This window comes from Bos indicus x Bos taurus, chromosome X, assembly GCF_003369695.1.
Source record: "Bos indicus x Bos taurus breed Angus x Brahman F1 hybrid chromosome X, Bos_hybrid_MaternalHap_v2.0, whole genome shotgun sequence".
Lineage (NCBI taxonomy): Eukaryota > Metazoa > Chordata > Mammalia > Artiodactyla > Bovidae > Bos > Bos indicus x Bos taurus.
The window spans coordinates 16615631-16637877 of record NC_040105.1 but is presented as its reverse complement, the minus strand read 5'-3'; the positions used below and the strand labels follow the sequence as shown (position 1 = coordinate 16637877).

Genomic DNA, 22247 nt, shown 5'->3' with positions numbered 1-22247 from the left:
GCTGGGAAAGATTGAAGGCAGGTGGAGGAGGGGATGACAGAGGATGAGATGGTTGAATGGCATCACTGACTCGATGGACATGAGTTTGGGTGGACTCTGGGAGTTAGTGATGGGCAGGGAGGCCTGGCATGCTGCAGTCCATGGGATCGCAAAGAGTTGGACATGATTGACTGAACTGAATTGTATAATTGTTTTTCCTCAATAAATAGCGCCACCTTCTGGTGATTTTCTTGCATAGGCACACAGAGTTCATGAACACCTGAGGAGAACAAGATAGAAAGCCAAAATAGCGTCCAGAACTACACTGCCACGGCTGTTGACTGATGTTTTAGATTATTGTGCCCATAATACAGTCAGACATAAGCATGAGATCTGAAATTTCTTGTCGCCCAGAGCTGTGCCTAAAGAAGGCAGGCCTGACTTTCAGAGCCTATCTCTCTGCCTTTTGCCATCCGTATGCTTGTGGGCAGAGCGTTGCTTGAACCAGGCCTGGGCTGGAGTCCCACCTCTGCTGCTTTTAGCCACGTGGCCCCCACATGGCCCCCACGGGCCTCAGTTTTCCTGGACTCCCTGTCCCAGCTCTTGCACAGAACTGGTCTGGAGGATCAAACGAGTGGCACTTTTAAATCCTCTGTGCGCTCCCCATGTACAGTGCCACTGGCTGTTTTATCCTCTGACGTTCTACCTTGGGGTTTTCCTCTTTTGCCAGGTGGATGAAGAGTATAAGAATCCTCACACGGTGGATAGAGTTCCCCTGGGGAAGGTGCCGCATCTGTGGGGTCAGTCCTTGTACATCCTCAGCTCCCTGTTGGCAGAGGTAAGGGACTTGGGGGCTTCACTGCCTGGAAACCATCCAATTGGAAGTTCAAGGGACCCTGGAGGAGCACAGGGGCTCTCTGTTCAGTGTGGCTGTGAATGTCCTTTGCATCTTCATGGCAGTAAAATCAACCGATTGGGGTTGGTTCTGAGGCTGGAGGCTTGGACTTGGGTCCACCCTTACGGTAAACCCTTTCCGGGTTACCTGCAAGCCAAGCACTCCCTGTCTCTCCCCCAACACCCCTTCCCGCTAGCATTTCCCATCTGTGGCTAGAACGTGGGTGAGTGGACAGTCAGGAGGAGGCTGGAAACTTCTCAGCCAAGGTCCGCACATGTGTGAGAGATGCAGGGTTTGGGAAGCTACTGCACGTGGTCTTGACTCTCCAGTGCTCTCTACAGGAAGGGACAGTGGCTGGTTTTCTGTAGTGAATTTGTATCAGATGTTCCCTCAGGCCATAGTACCCCTGCTGCCTCTGACTCATTCCTTCTTGGGAAACATCTTTTTACCCCCAGGCTTACGTTTTTAAAATACAAATGCTTTTGTGACAGTCCTAAGTGTGAGTGCTTTTTATCACTTGGCTCCTCATTCCTGGGAGGATCCTGCTCAGCTGAGTGTCTGGACCCCTGGGGAGGGGTGCGGGGTGGGGGGAAGCCTGGGGAGCAGTGGGTTGGATGTCACTGGAGTTCCTGGTATGTGAGAGAAGACCCAGGTAAAGCTGTCACAGTGCAGGTGGCCCTTAGGTGCTGAGATGGAGTCGTGGTTTCATGGATATGATCATCCCTGCAATGTCATGGACATGTCCTTGGGCGTGGAAGCTGTGTCTTACACTTTTTTCTTTATGAGTAGGGAAAAATCATGTATCTCCTTTGGAAAGCCAACCCTGCCTCTGACTACCTCTGTAACCTTGGGCAGGTCTCTTAACTTCCCTGGGCCTCTCTCTCTTCATCTTTATTTATTTACTTTTTTAATGTTGTACAGCTTTTGTTTAAATGTAGTTTTTTTTTTTTTAAGTTTCCTCATCTTTAGAGTAAAGAGGTTGAGTTTGATCATCTCTGATACGGTCCAGCTCTGATTTCTGTATCAGTGAAATCAGGAACAAATGCCTCTGCTTTTGTTTCCTCCTCCCAGAGTGAAGGCCCTCATATAGGCCCAGCGTAAGGTCCACCTTGTCCTCAGGACTCCCAGAACACCTTGGTCCCCTGTCTTAGGGTACCTGTCATTTATAGATCATGTGAGGAAAGCCACATTCAGAGAGTACTCTGCCAGGAGGGAGGGGAGTTTTTTTGTTTCAGGACAGTCAGCTCTGGGCCAAGTCCTCATTCTGCCCCTCATCCTGAGCTCAGTGCCTTGGTTTCTCAGGCCAAGGCACCCGGTAAGGTGGTGTGAATGGTGGTGCCTACCCATTAGGAGGACTGTGCAACAGAGCTCAGCACTGTGCCTGGCACGGGGTGAGGGTCAGGGAGCACGAGTTACCCTTATTCTCCCAAGGTTGGCATGTTTGACTAGCCCTGGAGAGCTGGCTGCTGTAAACAGGATAGAGTGCCATCTAAATGCTATAGTATACAATATGTTCAGAGAAAAGCAGTTGCCTTGGAAAAATATAAAGGACTAAAATACTGAAGATCTTGAGCCTCCACATATTTTATTTCCAAACTTAGGTTTAAGGTGAACTTTTAGTTTATCTGTGTATCATGGCGTTGATACTCCTATTTTCCTAGGGATTCCTTGCTGCTGGTGAAATTGATCCCTTGAACAGAAGATTTTCCACTTCAGTCAAACCTGATGTCGTCGTACAAGGTTTGTGTGTTTCCTATTCATATTTAACTTTGGAAAACCAATGTAATTTTTACAGCACATTTAATTTTTTTAAAGACTGTGTATGGATATACTTTAGCATATATCAGTTCTGTGAAGTACGTTCTATAATTCAGCAGCTCCTAATCTCAGAGTTGGTTTCTAGCCAGCAGTTTTCTTGAATCTAAACCTTGATTGCAACTGGGGCACAAGTGATTCATTGAGCATCATTTTTCATAACTGCTGTCTTTTAAAAAGTAGAATGTGACCTTGCTGAAAACTCAAAACCCAAGTGAGAGTTCACTCATTCCTCCCTTGGAGGTCTGACTTCTTTCCAGAGCCGCTGGTCCATGTTCTCACCTGCCTCCCCTCCTCTCCAGCCGGCACTTCCACGGAAGTGCAGGACTAGCCTAACCACTGCTGCAGCGCTGGCTCTGACCGCCCCGTGACTTCTCCTCTCTGTGCCTCAGGCTCTCCCTCCCACGGAGGACTCTCCCTCTCAAAGGGGACTCTCCCTCCCAGGGGGGACTCTCCAGGAGTGCACACGCCTCAGAGTGACCTCTACACCAGCTAGTATCAGCGCGTTGTGTCTATGCCTGTGTACCCTAGTGTACACTGTACATTTCTTAAGGACAGCGGCCTTATTTTTGTAGCTTCTGTGTTGCTTGATACACACACACTCAATATAGCAAAAGCAATTATTGAGAAAATGAAAGGAAACCCTGTCTGTGGCCACGGACGCATTTCGCTGCACTTGCCTGGGTTACAGCAGAGGTCGTGTGCAGGTCATCACCAGTCAGTGCTGTGTCCTAGGCCTGCCGAGACACGCCCAGCCATCACAGCATCTTGATGAGGGAGAAACTGTGACGATCATGGTTATCATCCCCCTCTTACATGTGAGGGACCGACAGCTGACCCCACTGTTTCTGCCTGTCACTGGAGCACATGCTGCCAAGTGATCCCTTCAGTCCACAAGGCCACTTTTCCAGCTGTGGGCTGGCACAGCTTGACGGAGCCTGAGCACCATTTTTTTTTTTAATGCAACAGAAGAAAACAGAGTAGAAAATATCAGAGGTTGTGGCCTAGAGGAACGGGAAGTCCGGTCTTGGAAACTTCTCTGTGTGCAGTTCTGTCATATCAGCAGGCTCACAGGTCTCCTCTGAAAGAGTCACTCCCACACAGTGACTGCTGTTCGGCTGTGATCCATGCGGACCTCTGCATGGTGTTGGAAGCTTCCAGAGAGATGGATGTGAAGGGCAGCTGCTGGCCCACTCCTGCATGGCCAATGTCCCCATGCTGGGGCCTGGGGCTTACCTTCCTGTCTCTGCTTGGCTCTAACTGTAGGTTCCCCTCAGGGCCTTGTTGTGAGGCTCAGATGAGGTCATGGGTATTAACATACTTTGGAGAAGTCTCACATGCTATGTAAGTACAAACAGCCTCATTTGTAGGTATCATAGCTTCAGGAGTCACCGGCCTCAGGGTTCAGTGGTAGTGCTCAGGGGGCTACATCAGCAGTAAAGAAGTCTTTCCTCTGGCCTCAACACCGCCCCAAGCTGCTCCAGTTCCTAGCAGGCTCCACACAGCTGGACCTGGCAGTGGCCACTCTCTGTATGGCCAGAGCTCCCTTCCTCTAGCCCCCTCCCTGACACTCCTTCCCTTTGTCAATGCATGATCCCTTCTCTTAAAAGCCGGTGGTACTGGTACAGCAGGAATGGGGGTCTAAGCCCATCTCAAACCCCACATCCCAGGCATCCCAGAGCCCTGCCTGCCAGAGAGCCAGATGCCCAGCCTTGCTCCCTGGAGATGGGCCCCAGCCCGGCCCACTGGGGTGTGCGACCCACCTCTGGGGTGGCTCTTGCCCATCAGCGGGGTCCGTGTGCTCTGCTTCCCGGTGGGCCAGGCTGCCCTACTACCACCAGCCCACAGGTAGGTCCACCCTTCCTTCTCTCCTGAGTGTATAAAGCTCCTCCCCATCAGTCAGAGAGGCAGGACATTGGTAACTTGGCTTGTGACCTGTTGCAAGCCATTTCAACTGGTCTTAGACTGTCTTGTACATTGAGGGCACTTGTTAAATATGCATTGTAGGTGTTGAGGGGAGATGAGGCCAGAGAGAATTGGGAAGAGCAACAGGACAAGTGCTGTCCATTTCCCTTCAAAACCTCCCAGCCTGTGGCAAGCCTGCTCATGTGTCTATGACAGATCAGAGACAAGAGCAGACGGCAGCGAGTGTCTGTGAGGGGACAAGGGCCACCGTCTAATGCAGACACTACGTTCTTGTTCACAGTGACTGTTCTGGCAGAAAACAACCACATTAAGGAGCTTCTGAGGAAACATGGGGTCAACGTCCAGAGTATCGCTGACATTCATCCAATCCGAGTCCAGCCAGGCCGCATCCTTAGTCACATATATGCCAAGCTTGGTAGGTTTGGGGAAGTAGCAAGGTGTTTTTGGGGAGGTTGCTTCTTGGTTCTAGGCTTGGGATCTGGGGGAAACTGTGATATATGTAAATTCTAAAGAGTTGGGCAAAGCACCAAAGTAGATGGTTTGATTGCTTTGATGTGAAGAGACAAGCCGGACAAGCACATTCCTCTCATGTCTGTTCAGGAGATGTCACCTCAGGTGGCCAGTGATTTGTCAGATATATGGTAAAATAAAGAGCCATTTGGAAATTCACAACTTAAGCAGTCATTTGCATCTTGATAATGTTTCTAAATTTTTTCCATGGTCTAAAAAATGCTCATTTACCCATTAAAATGGAGGTGTGTTCTCTTTATCTCAAATCTGACTGTTTAGGATCGTGGTTCCATACTAAATAAATAAAAAGTAAACGATAAACTCCTCTTAATAGTTTTATTCCATATTGATGTTTTACTGGGTGCTGTTCTTATATATGCATGAAAAGAAGGGAGTGGAATTCTTAATTCATCCTTGTCCCAAAAAGGATAACAGTATTGGAAAAACCAAACCCTAGAGTGAGTTGTTTAACATATCAGTAAGTTCAGGCTTAGGCAGAATCACTTGGATTAGATGTCACTGTGCCTGCTCTAACTTGAATTTCTCTCTTACTTTCTACACAGGACGGAATAAGAATATGAGATTGAGTGGGCGACCGTATCGGCACATTGGTGTCCTTGGGACATCGAAACTATACGTGATTAGGAACCAGATCTTTACTTTCACGCCCCAGGTGAGAAGAGCAGGCCAGTAGCAAAGCAACAAGCATTTGTTTATTAAGCTCTCTTTTTCTGTTTGGCAAGCTACTTTGAATGCAGCAGGATGTGCATGCAAGTGTTCAAATACAGACAAAAGATGACATCCAAGACCTAACACAGTCCTTTACTCATGGTTGGTGCTCAGTAAATGCTGCTTAGCTCTGAGTATGCCATCACTTCCAGTATGAAATGCACACATTTTAAAAAGTGGCTAGTGCATGCCACTTACAGCCCTTGTGCCCCCTAACACTCTCTCAGCTTGTCAGCAGGGCCTCTGTCAGTGGACTCCCACATGGGGAGTCTGAGTTTTCAGGCCCCAGCCCCCTTGATGGGATTCTGAATATACTGCTTTTATGGGTCTTCTCTTTAGAGTTTTTGTTTCCAAAGGAAACTAGCCCTGTGGAATGCAGATGAGCAGCTAGAAAGGCCAGCTGAGGGATCAGTTTGTCAGCATGAGGCACAGCCCCGGGCACATAGTTGGCCATGGGCTCATGGGTCAGTCACCTCAAATTGCCCTTTCTCATCCAGCCTGTGCTGCTTGCTCAAATCTTAGGAGTTATTTCCCTTCATAACGAATTTTAGACCAGAGTGGAGTGTGCATGGGTCCAGAGGCCAGGGCAGCAGTATGATTTTCCTGGACACGATGCAACAGTGCCCATAGTTCACGTTAACCAGGCCGTCAGTCAGGTAAACAGTCTCCATGTCTCACCTGCTCTCAGCGGCCCTACTAGGAAAGCATCTCTGAGCTCAGCAGCCCTGGACCGCAACTGGAATTAAGGAGTTATTGATTTCCTTTCAGGGACAGCAGTGCTGGCTAGGTCCTTAAATCCCCATCTGAGGAGCCATAAATAGACCTAGCCTAGCGCCCTTTCCTCCCACAGTTAGTGCTAATGGAGCCCTAGCTCCAGGCTGGGGCAGATCAATGGGTGTGGTCACAAGGAAAGCCCCATGATGGAGCCAGGGTTGAGTCTCTTCTCTGGAAACAAAATGCAAGGATTGGTGCTGCGGTGAATGACAGCTGAGGTTGTGTGGAGGGAAGGCAGGACAGTGTTGAACCTGACCTGTTGTGACTTGCAGTTCACCGACCAGCATCACTTCTACCTGGCCCTGGACAATGAGATGATCGTAGAGATGCTGAGGATTGAGCTGGCCTACCTGTGCACCTGCTGGCGGATGACGGGCAGACCCACGCTCACCTTCCCCATCACGCATACCATGCTCAGTAAGTCCGTGAACTTGATCTGCCCTGACTCATGTCCCATGGGTGGTCTTTAATCTTTGCAAAATGTTTAAAATGAGTCCCATGGACAGAGCTAGGTACCAAAGAGGGTTCTGAGCAGTTAGGGTTCTGAGGTCGGGAACCTCCTATACGTACTTTAATTGGTTGGTGTTGATGAACACGTTTCAGCACATACCCAAACAAAGTATTCCCAGATGGAGTGAACTAATTCATCTGTTTTTTTTTTTTTTTTTGTCTTTTTAGCAAATGATGGCTCAGATATTCATTCCGCTGTTCTTGCTACAATTCGCAAACTAGAGGATGGATATTTTGGAGGAGCTAGGTAATTTGTGATTTTTTCTAGAAAACAAAAGTAACATTGACCTTTCTTAAACCCTTTTACTGCCCTTCTCCCATTTTTCATATCCACTGCTGAACATAGAAGTGTAGAGCTTTGGAGTAAAAAGGAAGTTAAAACATCTAATCCGGTTTACCCATATGAAACTGGAATTATCTCTAAGCAGTATTTGCTGGGTGTTTGTGAAGCTTGTATGGGTGCCAGGAGGCCTGGAGCATAGAGCTGTGAGCGAATCAAGTCTCTCTGAAGTGTCCCCCTTGAGATGCATGTGTGGAATGTGGAGTCTGTTTCTGGTGCCTTGGGGCTGGTAGGTGCTCAGTAATCAAATCACTCCTTGGCTTGAGGGTGCCAACACCTTAAGGGATGGGGGCTCACCTCCCAGGGACACCCCTGTCACAAGGTAGAGGATTTCTCTGTAGCCTCTGTGTCTTGATCTCCGTGAAACTCCTGGAATATGCCAGAAGGGCCCCAGGAGAGCCTCAGCACGCAGCCAGCTCAAGTCACATGTGGCCTTTCCTGAGGTCAGGGAGGCTGCCACTAGGTCCCTGATGGAATGCCAGTTGCTAGAAGTGTTTGGAAATTGAAGTTTGCCTTTCTTCTCACATCCTCCCATGCCAGGGACCCTGCTGCCATGGTAAATTTTTTAAATTGTAAACTATATGTAATATAAAATTGCCCACCTTAACCATTTTAAGTGTACAATTCGGTTGCATTAAGTACATTCACATTGTTTGCAACCAGTCTCTTAGAGCTCTTTTCATCTTGTAAAACTGAAACTCTGTACCCCTGAAACCACTCTCCATCTGCCCCGCCCCTGGCCCTGACAACCAGGGTCTGCTTTCTGTCTCTAGGTGTCTCTCCTAAGTGGCCTCATCTAGTGTTTGCCTTTTTGTGACTGGTTGATTTCACTTAGCCCGATGTCCTCTGGGTTGAGTCACTGTATTATTTCTAAGCACCAGGGCTGGCACCTCTGCTCACTGAACTTGCTGTGGGGTTTGCTGCACACTTGAAGTGGCCCTTGCTCCAGGCTTCTCCTGGCCTTTCTCAGGAGTGTCAGCGAGGTCCTCCTCAGCATTCTGCTGTCAACATCCCAGGGCTGGTGCCATGACTGCAGTTGGCATCCACTTGTGTACAGTTCATCTCCAGCTTGGATAAGTTACCACCTGGCATATGGTGTCATAACCGACAGACAATACCATACGCCCGTAATTGACTGTTTTCCAAAATGAATTCTTTTTCTGAAATCTTAACATTGTCAAAAGGATACTGTGTACAATTGTTTGAGCATGTAGTGTATTCTGTCTATTTATGTGTCGTCTCACGTTGTCCTTTGCTTTGTCTTGAGCAAATATTCCTATTTTGTATGCAAAATATTCCTATTTTGTATGCAAGGATCTGTAGGCTCAGAGAGCCAGGGGCACAAGATGAGTAGGTGCCAAAGCGCCATGTAAATACTTTAACCACCGTGTTGAGCTGGATGGGGGCTTACAGGAATCGGGAGGGGCTCCTGGTTACAGAGTACGGCAAACAATTCCCAGATCCATGGAAAGAAAGAGGGATGCCTAGGCTCCACGATTCCTACTAAATAATTCATAATTAAAGTTGAATCTCATTTTGGCTCTTTTTTAAGTCTGAGGGTATTTGAGAAACTGAACTCACCGTACATGCCAGACTCTATCCTGTGGACCCACCTGGTTGTTGTTCGGTTGCTAAGTCATGTCTGACTCTTTGTGACCCCAATGGACTGCAGCCCGCCAGGCTTCCCTGTCCTTCACCATCTCCCAGAGCTTGCTCAAACTCATGTCCATCAAGTCAGTGATGCCATCCAACCAGCTCATCCTGTCGTCCCCTTCTCCTCCTGCCTTCAATCTTTCCCAGCATCAGGATCTTTTCCAGTGAGTCAGCTCTTCACATCAGGTGGCCAAAGTATTGGAGCTTCAGCATCAGTCCTTCCAATGAATATTCAGGACTGATTTCCTTTAGAATGGACTGGTTGGATCTCCTTGCAGTCCATGGGACTCTTAAGAGTCTTCCAGCACAACAATTCAAAAGCATCAAATCTTAGGTGCTCAGACTTCTTGATGGTCCAGCTCTCACATCCATATGTGACTACTGGAAAAACCATAGCTTTGACTATATGGCCCTTTGTCAGCAAAGTGATGTCTCTGCTTTTTAATTTGCTGCCTAGGTTGGTCATAGCTTTTCTTCCAAGGAGCAAGCATCTTTTAATTTCATGGCTGCAGTCACCATCTGCAGTGATTTTGGAGCCCAAGAAAATAAAGTCTGTCACTGTTTCCATTGTTTCTCCATCTATTTGCCATGAAGTGATGGGACCCAATGACATGATCTTAGTTTTTTGAATGTTGAGTTTTAAGCCAGCTTTTTCACTCTTTCACCCTCATCAAGAGGCTCTTTAGTTCATCTTCGCTTTCTGCCATAAGGGTGGTGTCATCTGCATACCTGAGGTTATTGGTATTTCTCCTGGCAATCTTGATTCCAGCTTGTGCTTCATCCAGCCCAGCATGTCACATGATGTACTCTGTATATAAGTTAAATAAGAAGGGTGACGATATACAGCCTTGACGTACTCCTTTCCCAATTTGGAACCAGTCCACTGTTCCATGTCCAGTTATAACTGTTGCTTCTTGCCCTGTATACTGGTTTCTCAGGAGACAGGTAAGGTGGTCTGGTATTCCTCTCTCTTAAGAGTTTTCTACAGTTTGTTGTGATCCGCACAGTCAAAGACTTTAGCATAATCAGTGAAGCAGAAGTACATGTTTTTCTGGAATTCTCTTGCTTTTTCTGTGATCCAACAGATATTGGCAATTTGATCTCTGGTTCCTCTGCCTTTTCTAAATCCAGCTTGAACATGGGGAAGTTCTCAGTTCAAATACTGTTGAAGCCTAGCTTGAAGGATTTTGAGAATGACCTTGCTAGCATGTGAAATGAGCACAGCTGTGTGGTAGTTTGAACATTTTTAGCATTGCCCTTCTTTGGTATTGGAATAAAAACTGACCTTTTCCAGTCCTGTGGCCACTGCTGAGTTTTCTAAATTTACTGGCATATTGAGTACAGCACTTTCACAGCATCATCATTTAGGATTTGAAATAGCTCAGCTAGAGTTCTATCACCTCCACTAGCTTTGTTCATAGTGATGCTTCCTAAGGCCCACTTGACTTCACACTCCAGGATGTCTGATCCTAGGTGAGTGACCACACCATCATTGTTATCCAGGTCATTAAGACCTTTTTTGTACAGTTCTATGTATTCATGTCACCTCTTCTTAATCTCTTCTGCTTCTGTTAGGTCCTTACTGTTTCTTCCCTTTATTGTGCTTATCATTGCATGAAATGTTCTCTTGGTATCTCTGATTTTCTTGAAGAGATCTCTAGTCTTTCCCATTCTATTGTTTTCCTCTATTTCTTTGCACTGGAGACCCCAGTTCTATTTTCCATTCCTGGATTGGGAAGATCCACTGGAGAAGGGATAGGCTACCCACCTACTCCAGTATTCTTGGGCTTCCCTTGTGGCTCAGCTGGTAAAGAATCCCCCTGCAATATGGGAGACCTGGGTTTGTTCCCTGAGTTGGGAAGATCCCCTGGAGTAAGGAAAGGCTACCCACTCCAATATTCTGGCTGAGAGAATTCCATGGTCTGTATAGTCCATGGGATCCCAAAGAGTTGGACAGGACTGAGAGACTTGCACTTTTACCTTTACTCGATTAGAAGGCTTTTCTCACTCTGAGGCAGCACTTCTTGCCTTCTTGAGGTTCAGAAACGTGTGAAATCATTTGCATTGCCTGCTTCTGTTTACTCTTCTCCAACTAAGCCATTTGAACCAGTCATAATCTGACCCTGGTAGCTCTGAGGCAGCCTATAGTTTTCTGCCTCCAGATCCAACATTTTAAGAATAATGTTAGAGAGCCACATAGTGCTGGCTCTCTTTCTGTAGGGTAGACATCCCAGGCTTGGGAAGCAAGAACTTGGAGACTGCTGCCTTTGTAGAAGAACCCCATACTGCCAAACCCTGTTCCCAGAGGTTCTGTGGAACTTTTCCCAGACTGACGATAGGGCGACTCTGAGCCAGTGTCCCTTCTGGAGATGGCCCACCCATCACATTCCTTCTAGAGAGAACTTGGCTCAGAGCAGTGACTCTCCCAACATTTACCCCCACTCTCCTCCCTGGGCCTTGTGTGACAGGGACTCATAAAAGCTAGCACTAGTGCACCCAGAGAATCATTTCCTGTGGTTTTATTCTGGTCTAGTTGTTTTAGGGCAAAAAATCCTCAAGGGTTGGCTCTGTTTAAAAGTGGTTCGCTCAGTATGTTTTGTAAAACTTTGGTTGGTTCAGTAAAATAGATATCTATTTGTGTTGGGTTTGGGAATAAGAAATCAGTATGATTCATTTTGGCTTCTAATATGCTGTGTGCTTCCACTTCATACTTGCTATTGAATTTTCATTTTCATTTCTTGGCTGGACTACTTGTATGGGGCAGTCTGCAAGTGACATATTTATGGATTCTGGCAGAAGTGCCACCTAGTTATTGAAAATCGTCTCTGGATGATTCATCATGGAAGTTTGTCCATGTCCACCTATATCTCTAACAAAGTGTCTCCTTGGCAGAGTAAAATTAGGGAGTCTTTCGGAATTTCTCACCACCTCTTTCTACACGTATCTGACCTTCCTGGATCCAGACTGTGATGAGAAGTTGTTTGATGATGCCAGTGAAGGGACCTTCAGTCCTGATAGTGATTCAGACCTGGGAGGATATTTGGAAGACACCTATAATCAAGGTACAGCTTGGAATGCCTTTGCAGGCAGTCCCTGAATTTATTTAAGCCTTGGCATTGTGATAAAGTTGCCCTAAAACTCAAGCACAGAAAATAATTGGTAACTAGTACAACAAAAAAGTCTTCAGAAACTTTGATGTATTAAAATGAATAAAAGAAAGTGTTAGTTGCTCAGTCATGTCAGACTCTTTGCAATCCCATGGACTGTAGCCCACCAGGCTCCTCTGTCCATAGGTTCTCCAGGCAAGAATACTGGAGTGGGTTGCCACTTTAAAAACCTAAACTGCAAAAGTGAGGCTTTTTTTTAAATCTAGAGGGACAAAGAGTTTCAGGAATGGAGACTTTTCACAAAATACAAAGAAACACATTTCCTGAATTTTCAAAGAAGTGGTAGAATGGTCTTGGCTCAATTGGATGTAAGTGATGAAATCTTACGTATATAACATTTCTCAAAGTGAGCAAGGTTGGAGTTGAAGTGACCTGTTTTTCACTTCTAGATAGGACTTGGGATTGGGTCTGTGGGGCGTTCCATAATGTGTAGCCCATTCAGGACAAATGAAAACCAAAAGATTGGATGTTGACTGCTGGCCCTCAGATTGTCTACATTTTCAGCTCCTCCTGGGATGATGTGATATAAACACCATCTTGACCTGTATTTTTCTTTTTTTTTAGAATGAAGTTTTTCCAAACGATAACTTTATAAACACATGCATCATCTAGGTAAACCTCTTCCTTTCTAGAGGCAGAGTGGAAGTCAAGTATCTATATCAAAATGTTGTCTTCTGCTAAATCTGTTCAGCACTTGCAGCTACACATAATCAATTTTATGCATTTAGGTTGTTTCTGCAGCTTGTTTTCATTGGCTGTCCTTCTTACCTGTGTAATTACAGAAAGCCAGGACGAGCTTGACCAGTATATCAACCACCTTCTGCAAAGCACATCCTCGAAGTGCTATCTGCCACCTCTCTGTAAGAAGACAGAGGACAACCAGGTTTTCAGTGCTATCCATTCCACTCGGGATATACTTTCTGTGATGGCAAAAGCAAAGGGCTTGGAAATTCCATGTACGTTATTAACTCTTCTCTGCCTACTAAAATAACTTCTTTTATGAAAGTAATGTGTGAGCGTAATGAACAAGTCAAAGGTCCTAAAGGCAACAAAGTGCAGCTGTTCACTTCCCCACCTTTCCCCGCCTCACTTCCCCACCTTTCCCTTCTCACTGCCCCACCTTTCCCCTCCTCAGTTCCCCACCTTTCCCTCCTCACTTCCCCCAGTCCTTCTACTTAGGGACAACCGCTTTTCAACTCTTAATTGTTTCTTTTCATATTTCCATATCTTTGAATGACCTAAATCAAATCCCTTTTGATTATACAGTAGAAGTGAGAAATAGATTTAAGGGACTAGATCTGATAGAGTACCTGATGAACTATGGACGGAGGTTCATGACATTGTATAGGAGACAGGAATCAAGAACATCTCCAAGAAAAAGAAATGCAAAAAAGCAAAATGGCTGTCTGAGGAGGACTTAAAATTAGCTCAGAAAAGAAGAGAAGCAAAAAGCAAAGGAGAAAAGGAAAGATAAGCAGAGAATGCAGAGTTCCAAAGAATAGCAAGGAGAGATATGAAAGCCTTCCTCAGAGATCAATACAATGAAATAGAGGAAAACAATAGTATGGGGAAGACTACAGATCTCTTCAAGAAAATTAGAGATACAAAGGGAACATTTCATGCAAAAATGGGCTCAATCAAGGACAGAAATGGTATGGACCTAACAGATGCAGAAGAGATTAAGAAGAGGTGACAAGAATACACAGAAGAACTATACAAAACAGATATTCACAACCCAGATAATCACAATGGTGTGATCACTGACCTAGAGCCAGACATCCTGGAATGTGAAGTCAAGTGGGCCTTAGGAAGCATCACTATGAACAAAGCTAGTAGAGGTGATAGAATTCCAGTTGAGATATTTCAAATCCTGAGAGATGATGCTGTGAAAGTCCTGCACTCAATATGCCAGCGAGTTTGGAAAACTCAGCCGTATCCACAGGACTGGAAAAGGTCAGTTTTCATTCCAATCCCAAAGAAAGGCAATGCCAAAGAATGCTCAAACTACCACACAATTGCACTCATCTCACACACTAGTAAAGTAATGCTCAAAATTCTCCAAACCAGGCTTCAGCAATACATGAACCGTGAACTTCCAGATGTTCAAGCTGGTTTTAGAAAAGGCAGAAGAACCAGAGATAAATTGCCAACATCCGCTGGACCGTCAAAAAAGCAAGAGAGTTCCAGAAAAACATTTATTTCTGCTTTATTGACTATACCAAAGCCTTTGACTGTGTGGATCACAATAAACTGTGGAAAATTCTGAAAGAGATGGGAATACCAGACCACCTGACCTGCTTCTTGAGAAACCTGTATGCAGGTCAGGAAGCAACAGTTAGAACTGGACATGGAACAACAGACTGGTTCCAAATAGGAAAAGGAGCACGTCAAGGCTGTATATTGGCACCCTGCTTATTTAACTTATATGCAGAATACATCATGAGAAACGCTGGGCTGGAAGAAGCACAAGCTGAATCAAGATTGCTGGGAGAAATATCAATAACCTCAGGTATGCAGATGACACCACCCTTATGGCAGAAAGTGAAGAACTAAAGAGCCTCTTGATGAAAGTGAAAGAGGAAAGTGAAAAAGTTGGCTTAAAGCTCAACATTCAGAAAACGAAGATCATGGCATCCAGTCCTATCACTTCATGGCATATAGATGGAGAAACAGTGGAAACAGTGGCTGACTTGATTTCTTTGGGCTCCACAATCACTGCAGATGGTGGTTGCAGCCATGAAATTAAAAGACACTCCTTGGAAGGAAAGTTATGACCAACCTAGATAGCATATTAAAAATCAAAGACATTACTTTGCCAACAAAGGTCCATCTAGTCAAGGCTATGGTTTTTCCAGTGGTCATGTATGGATGTGATAGTTGGACCATAAAGAAAGCTGAGCACCAAAGAACAGATGCTTTTGAACTGTGGTGTTGTAGAAGACTCTTGAGAGTCCCTTGGACTGCAAGGAGATCCAACCAGTCCATCCTAAAGGAGATCAGTCTTGGGTGTTCATTGGAAGGACTGATGTTGAAGCTGAAACTCCAATACTTTGGCCACCTGATGCCAAGAGCGGACTCATTTGAAAAGACCCTGATGCTGGGAAAGATTGAGGGTAGGAGGAGAAGGGATGACAGAGGATGAGATGTTTGGATGGCATCACCGACTCAATGGACATGAGTTTGAGTGGACTCAAACTCATGGTGGACAGAGAGGCCTAACGTGCTGCGGTTCATGGGGTTGCAAAGAGTCGGATATGACTGAGCGACTGGACTGATCTCCTGTCTTTGATGCATCAAGTTTATTCAGTATCTGTGACCTTTCTCTTATGCAGGTGAGGAATTCACCTGTCTTAAATCACCCCTCCTCTACTTCACTTCCTCTAACCTGTCCATGCAGTTATATTAAGGTTTAGTTAAATCAGTATTCACTATTTCTGTCTTTGTATGTATGTAAATATTATTCCCAGTATTAAGGTTTAGTTAAATCAGTATTCACTATTACTCTCTTTGTATGTGTGTAAATGTTATTCCCAACTCAGTATTATAGTATACTACATTATCATTTTTGCTTTTCATTTTTTTCTAAAAATAACAGTTGCCCTTGTAATTAGCTTCACTTCCCTCCAGTGGCCACGCAATAGAAACTTCCACAAGGTCAACCATATATATGAAACTCATGGTCTCACTACTTAGAGTCCAAAAGTCTCCTCCTGTCTGACTGATTGCTCTCTAGGCCTTTTGCATACCTGGCATCCTGGGACTCTTCTTTATTATAATCCTTGGAATCTCCTTTGCTTATCTCTTCAGTTGGGTTCCCTGTTTCTTGATTCTGGCGTATTCTCCCTTCTCAATTTATTCCTTTGGTGGAATACATTCTAGAATAGTTTCAATAGTTTCATTGGAACAGGGCCCAGTGATGGTAGCCCTCATTGTGCGTGTTTCTGAAGTTCACTGACCGTTTTGGCCTGGCTGCCCTCTGTGTCCAGGATGTAGATTTTTTATTTCCAATTGGCTGCATGCTGCATGTAGGATCTTAGTTCCACAGCCTGGTATCAAACCCATGCCCCCTCCAACGAGGGTATGGAGTCTTAACCACTGGACCTCCAGGGGAGTCTCCAGGATGTAGATTTTATCCTAAAATCTTCCTTCACCATCATACTGGAGAATTCCTTCTTGACTCTTCTATTTTCTGTATCTCAGCTTTTCCTCTTGGTTAGCTTACTGTTTTATTTGGTGGAGGACATCCAGTAGTTCCTTGGGAAACAAGTTTATGTCGGGTAAAATTGTTGAGACCTTTCAAGTCTGAAAACTGTTGTTCAGTCACTAAGTTGTGTCCAACTCTTTGCAACCCCATGGACGGCAGCACGCCAGGCTTCCCTGTCCTTCACTGTCTCCTGGAGTTTGCTCAAACTCATGTCCAGTGAGTCAGTAATGCCATCCAAAATATCATTCTCTGTGGCCCCCTTCTCCTCCTGCCTTCAATCTTTCCTAGCGTCAGAGTCTTTTCCAATGAGTCGACACTTTGCAGCAGATGGCCAAAGTATTGGAGCTTCAGCTTTAGCATCAGTCCTTCCAATGAGTATTCAGGATTGATTTCCTTTAGGATTGACTGGTTTGATCTCCTTGCTGTCCAAGGGTGTCTCAAGAATCTTCTCCAGCACCACAGTTCAAAGGCATTGTTCGACACTCAGCCTTCTTTATGGTCCAACTGTCACATCTGTACATGACTATTGGAAAAGCCATAGATTTGACTGTATGGACCTTTGTCAGCAAAGTGATGTCTCTGCTTTCTAATATACTGTCTAGGTTTGTCATAGCTTTCTTCCAAGGAACAAGCGTCTTTTAATTTCATGAATCCAGTCACTGTCTGCAGTGATTTTTGGAGCCCAGGAAGATAAAGTCTGTCACTTTTTCCATTTTCCCCCATCTATTTGCCATGAAGTGATGGGACCTGATGACATGATTAGTTTTCTGAATGTTGAGTTTTAAGCCAGCTTTTTCACTCTCCTCTTTCACCCTCATCAAGAGGCTCTTTAGTTCCTCTTCACTCTGTGCTGTTAGAGTGGTATCATCTGCATATCTGAGGTTGCTGATACTTCTCCTGGCTATCTTGACTCCAGCTGTAGCCTCATCCAGCCCAGCATTTTGCATGATGTACTCTGCATAGATGTTAAATAAGCAGGGTGACAATTTATAGCCTTGTTGTATTCCTTTCCCAATTTTGAACCAGTCCGTTGTTCCATGTCTGGTTCTAACTGTTGCTTTTTGACCTGCATACAGGTTTCTCAGGAGGCAGGTAAGGTGGTCTGGTACTCCCATCTCTTTCAGAATTTTCCACAGTTTGTTGTGGTCTACATAGTCAAAGGCTTTAGTGTAGTCAATGAAGCAGTAGTAGATGTTTTTCTGGAATTGCCTTGCTTTCTCTATGATCCAACATATGTTGGCAATTTGATCTCTGGTTTCTTTGCCTTTTCTGAATCCAGCTTGTACATCTGGAAGTTCTCAGTTCAAATACTGTTGAAGCCTAGCTTGAAGGATTTTGCTAGCATGTCAAATGAGCACAGTTGTTCAGTAGTTTGAACATTCTTTGGCATTGCCCTTCTTTGGTATTGGAATGAAGACTGACCTTTTCCAGTCCTGTGGCCACTGCTGAGATTTCCAAATTTGCTGGCATATTGAGTGCAGCACTTTTACAGCATTATCTTTTAGGATTTGAAATAGTTCAGCAGGAATTCCATCACCTCTACCAGCTTTGAAGTAAGGCCCACTTGACCTCACACTCCAGGCAGGATATCTGGCTCTAGGTGAGTGACTACCCCATTGTGGTTATATGAGTTATTAAGACCTTTTTTGTACATTTTTGTGCATTCTTGCCGCCTCTTCTTAATCTCTTCTGCTTCTGTTAGGTCCTTACTGTTTCTGTCCTTTATTGAGCCCATCTTTGCATGAAATGTTCCCTTGGTATCTCTAATTTTCTTGAAGAGATCTCTAGTCTTTCCCATTCTATTGTTTACCTCTATTTCTTTGCACTGTTCACTTAAGAAGGCTTTCTTTTTTTTTTTCTTTTTTTTTAAATTTTATTTTATTTTTAAACTTTACATAATTGTATTAGTTTTGCCAAATATCAAAATGAATCCTCCACAGGTATACATGTGTTCCCCATCCTGAACCCTCCTCCCTCCTCCCTCCCCATACCATCCCTCTGGGTCGTCCCAGTGCACTAGCCCCAAGCATCCAGTATCGTGCATCGAACCTGGACTGGCATCTCGTTTCATACATGATATTTTACATGTTTCAATGCCATTCTCCCAAATCTTCCCACCCTCTCCCTCTCCCATAGAGTCCATAAGACTGTTCTATACATCAGTGTCTCTTTTGCTGTCTCGTACACAGGGTTATTGTTACCATCTTTCTAAATTCCATATATATGCGTTAGTATACTGTATTGGTGTTTTTCTTCCTGGCTTACTTCACTCTGTATAATAGGCTCCAGTTTTATCCACCTCATTAGAACTGATTCAAATGTTTTCTTTTTAATGGCTTAGTAATACTCCATTGTGTATATGTACCATAGCTTTCTTATCCATTCATCTGCTGATGGACATCTAGGTTGCTTCCATGTCCTGGCTATTATAAACAGTGCTATTCTTTGGAACTCTGCATTCAGATGGGTATATCTTTCCTTTCCTCCTTTGCCTTTCATGTCTCTTCTTTCTCAGCTGTTTGTAAGGCCTCCTCAGACAACCATTTTGCCTTGTTGCATTTCTTTTTCTTGGGTATGCTTTCGATCACTGCCTCTTGTACAGTGTTACGAACCTCTGTTGATAGTTCTTCAGGCACTCTATCAGATCTATCCCTTGAATCTATTTGTCACTTCCTGTGTATAATCATCAGGGATTTGATTTAGGTTACACCTGAATGGTCTAGTGGTTTTCCCTACTTTCTTCACTTTAAGTCTGAGTTTTGCCATAAGGAGCTCATGATCTGATCCACAGTCAGCTCTTGGTCTTGTTTTTACTGACTATAGAGCTTCTCCATCTTCGCTGCAAAGAATATAATCAATCTGATTTTGCTATAGACCATCTGGTGATGTCATGTATAGAGTTACCTGTTGTGTTGTTAGAAGAGGGTGTTTGCTATGACAAGTGTGTTCTCCTAGCTACAGATTTTCCCTATCCATATGAGAGATTGGCTGGGTATAGAATTCTAGATTGAAATAAATCTTCCTTGATAATTTTGAAATCCTCCCTTTGCTGTCCTCTTGCTGTCAGTGTTGCTGTTGATAAATCTGAACCCATTCTGATTTTTGATCCTTTAAATGTAAACTGTTACTCTCTTTCAAAGTTTTTAGGTTTTTCTTTCCTCTCAGGTTCTGACATTTCAATGGTGTGCTTTGTTCTGAGTGTATTTTCATCTGCTGTGGTGGCTGCCCAGTGGATCTTGTCTATCTGGAAATGTGTGTTTTTCAGTCCTGTGCAGTTGTTCTGATAATTTCTTGATTCATTTACTTCCTTCCATTTTCTCTGTCCTGTCTCTCTGGTACTTTGTGATTCTAATATTGACCTCCTGGAGAAGTCTTTTATCGTTTCTGCCCTGTCTTTAATTTCTCTGTCTTTTGCTCTGTTCTGAGGGCAGTTGTTTGAACATTTTGTTCCACCTGCTCAATTGACTTTTTCCTATTTTGCTGTCATGGTTTAAATCTTTGTTCTCTGAATTGTATCTCTTCTTGTCTCATGCAATACAATTTTTAATTACTCTAATAAAGTTAATGGCAGAGATTTTTGGTTTTGTTTTTACATTTTCTTCTCCCTAAATCGTCTCCCATTTTCCCCAAGTCAATGTTTCCTATTGCTTTTGGTCTGTCTTTCACATTAGTCTTTCCTCCAGTGCTGGGTGTCCCTTGGTTATCTGCTCATGCATGAGAACCTCCAAGTCTGTGAGTGGGGCCTGTTGAGTTTATGGGTGTAGGCGGGGCAGATTTCCCAGAGATGTTCTACAGTCTCCTTCACAATGTCCTTTTTAACCAGTAAAGGTCTGATTGCCTATACAGTCACTTATTCCCCCAAGGCATTTAGCGATGCCTTCAGACATGTGGGCCAGCACCCCCTCCAGAGACGCACATACCACCCCCTTTATACCCTCTTCAGAGAGACCCTTTAGTCTTCTATCAGGGTGAGCAAGGCTGTTGCCAAGTTATGTGGAGTTGCAGAAGGCATCTAGGGAGCTCACGGCCTCTCACACAGCTTCTTCTCTGTCTTCCTTCTTTTGGATGCCCTCTCTCAACCCCAGGTGCTAGAGGTCCATGGTGCAGCAAGCTCCTTAGACGTCTGAGGATTCTCTGGTAGAAATTTGACTGGTGCTTGTTTTCCCCACTGTAGTCTTGGGGTTTGGTTGCCTTTTATCCATTGGCTTTCCAACTCTGTTATTGTCTTCTGCTCAGCTTCCCTATTTTTTAGGATTTGCCTTTTTAAAAAAATTATTTTTGTACTGTTATTGGGGGTTTAAGAGAAAGTAAAATTAAAGCTTATGTTTAATTCACTAGTATAACCTGGAGGTTTATAAATGCTTTTTAAATACACCACATCTTTACCTTGAAAACTTATTTTCTTTAGATGATACAATATAACCTGGCAGAAAAAGACAGCTTAATAACTAAATATTGATGATAACCTCTCACTGTTGTTTAGTCACTAAGTAGTGTCTGACTCTCTTGCGATCTCACGTACTGTAGCCCGCCAGGCTCCTCTGTCTATGGGATTTCCCAGGCAAGAATAGTGGAGTGGGTTGCCATTTCTTCCTCCAGGGAATCTTCCCAACCCAGGGCTCGAAATGGGGTCTCCTACAGTGCAGGCAGATTCTTTACCGTCTGAGCCATTGCATTGTAGGTAGATTCTTTAATGTCTGAGCCACCAGGGAAGCCCCTCAATGATAACATCTAAAGGTGGTTAAAAGAGGATTTCCCTGGTGGTCTAGTGGTTAGGATTCAGTGCTATCCCTGCCAGGGCCCAGGTTCAATCCCTGGTCAGGGAACCAAGAGCCCACAGGCTGTGTGGTGTGGGCTCCCCACAAAGTAAATAAAGGTGGTTATGAAACAGAAGCACTGACGCCCTGCAGTGGCGAAGGGACGCACAACAGTGGGCAGGGCCTTGGCCAATGGCCTGCTGTCTCTGGGCTTCAGTCTCCACATCTGAGAGAAAAAGAAGTCAGAGTTGATCATTTCTAAGGCCCCTTCCAGGTCTACATGCTATGTAGTTTTCCCTGAATTCTAAGAAAAGTGAAAATATATTCCTTAAGCCAAGATCTCTGTCCTGTTCATTGCTTGTTTCCACATTTAGCACATGATCTAGCCACATGAAAAATTCTTTTTGAAATTTAAGTAAGTAATCATTCCTTATTTGGTTTGTATTGAATAAGGAGTAGCCACCTTAGCTCTTGAAAAAAATTTTTTTATCCTTTCTCCTGCTTAGAAGAGCTCTTTATTCTTTTTTTCTCTAGTTGTTCCCATGGCTTTGCCAACTAAAGTTCTAAGTGCCCACCGTAAATCGCTGAATCTCGTTGATTCTCCTCAGCCACTCCTAAAAAAGGTAAAGTATTTGGGATCACTTTTTCAAGAAGTATAATGTTCTTTGGTGCTGGTATAATCCCAGGAGCTCTTGTAAATGGTTTGCCTCAAGAGAAAGAGCATATTTCTTGATATGCAGGACTTGTAGGGTTAGAAGCTGGGTTTTCACGTGCACCCACTTTGGTGTCTGGATTGTGGTTTATGTCTGTGTGCACACTGAATTGACCCAGACCTTTATATGTTGGTGTGAAGAAGGCTCCTGACATTCTGCCACTCACCGGAATCCGTGCTGCCGAAAGGAAACGCAGCAACTTGCTACTAACCATGGCCTCTCTGGGACCACCAGCCAAGGCTGGGTTGCTTCCAGAGCAGGGCAGGAAACCGGAA

General features: G+C 44.6%; 1 protein-coding gene across 5 annotated transcripts in view; it reads left to right on the top strand.

Moving 5' to 3' along the window:
• Nucleotides 1-22247, top strand: part of PHKA2 (phosphorylase kinase regulatory subunit alpha 2) — a 91760-nt gene that overhangs the window by 55484 nt on the left and 14029 nt on the right. For all 5 annotated transcript variants that reach the window (XM_027533920.1, XM_027533918.1, XM_027533917.1 and 2 more), the window contains 9 exons: nt 710-817; nt 2536-2614; nt 4896-5030; nt 5689-5798; nt 6901-7045; nt 7307-7385; nt 12024-12193; nt 13081-13254; nt 21794-21882. In XM_027533920.1, the coding sequence (XP_027389721.1) occupies nt 710-817; nt 2536-2614; nt 4896-5030; nt 5689-5798; nt 6901-7045; nt 7307-7385; nt 12024-12193; nt 13081-13254; nt 21794-21882 (1089 nt within the window). The remainder of the gene's footprint in view (nt 1-709; nt 818-2535; nt 2615-4895; nt 5031-5688; nt 5799-6900; nt 7046-7306; nt 7386-12023; nt 12194-13080; nt 13255-21793; nt 21883-22247) is intronic.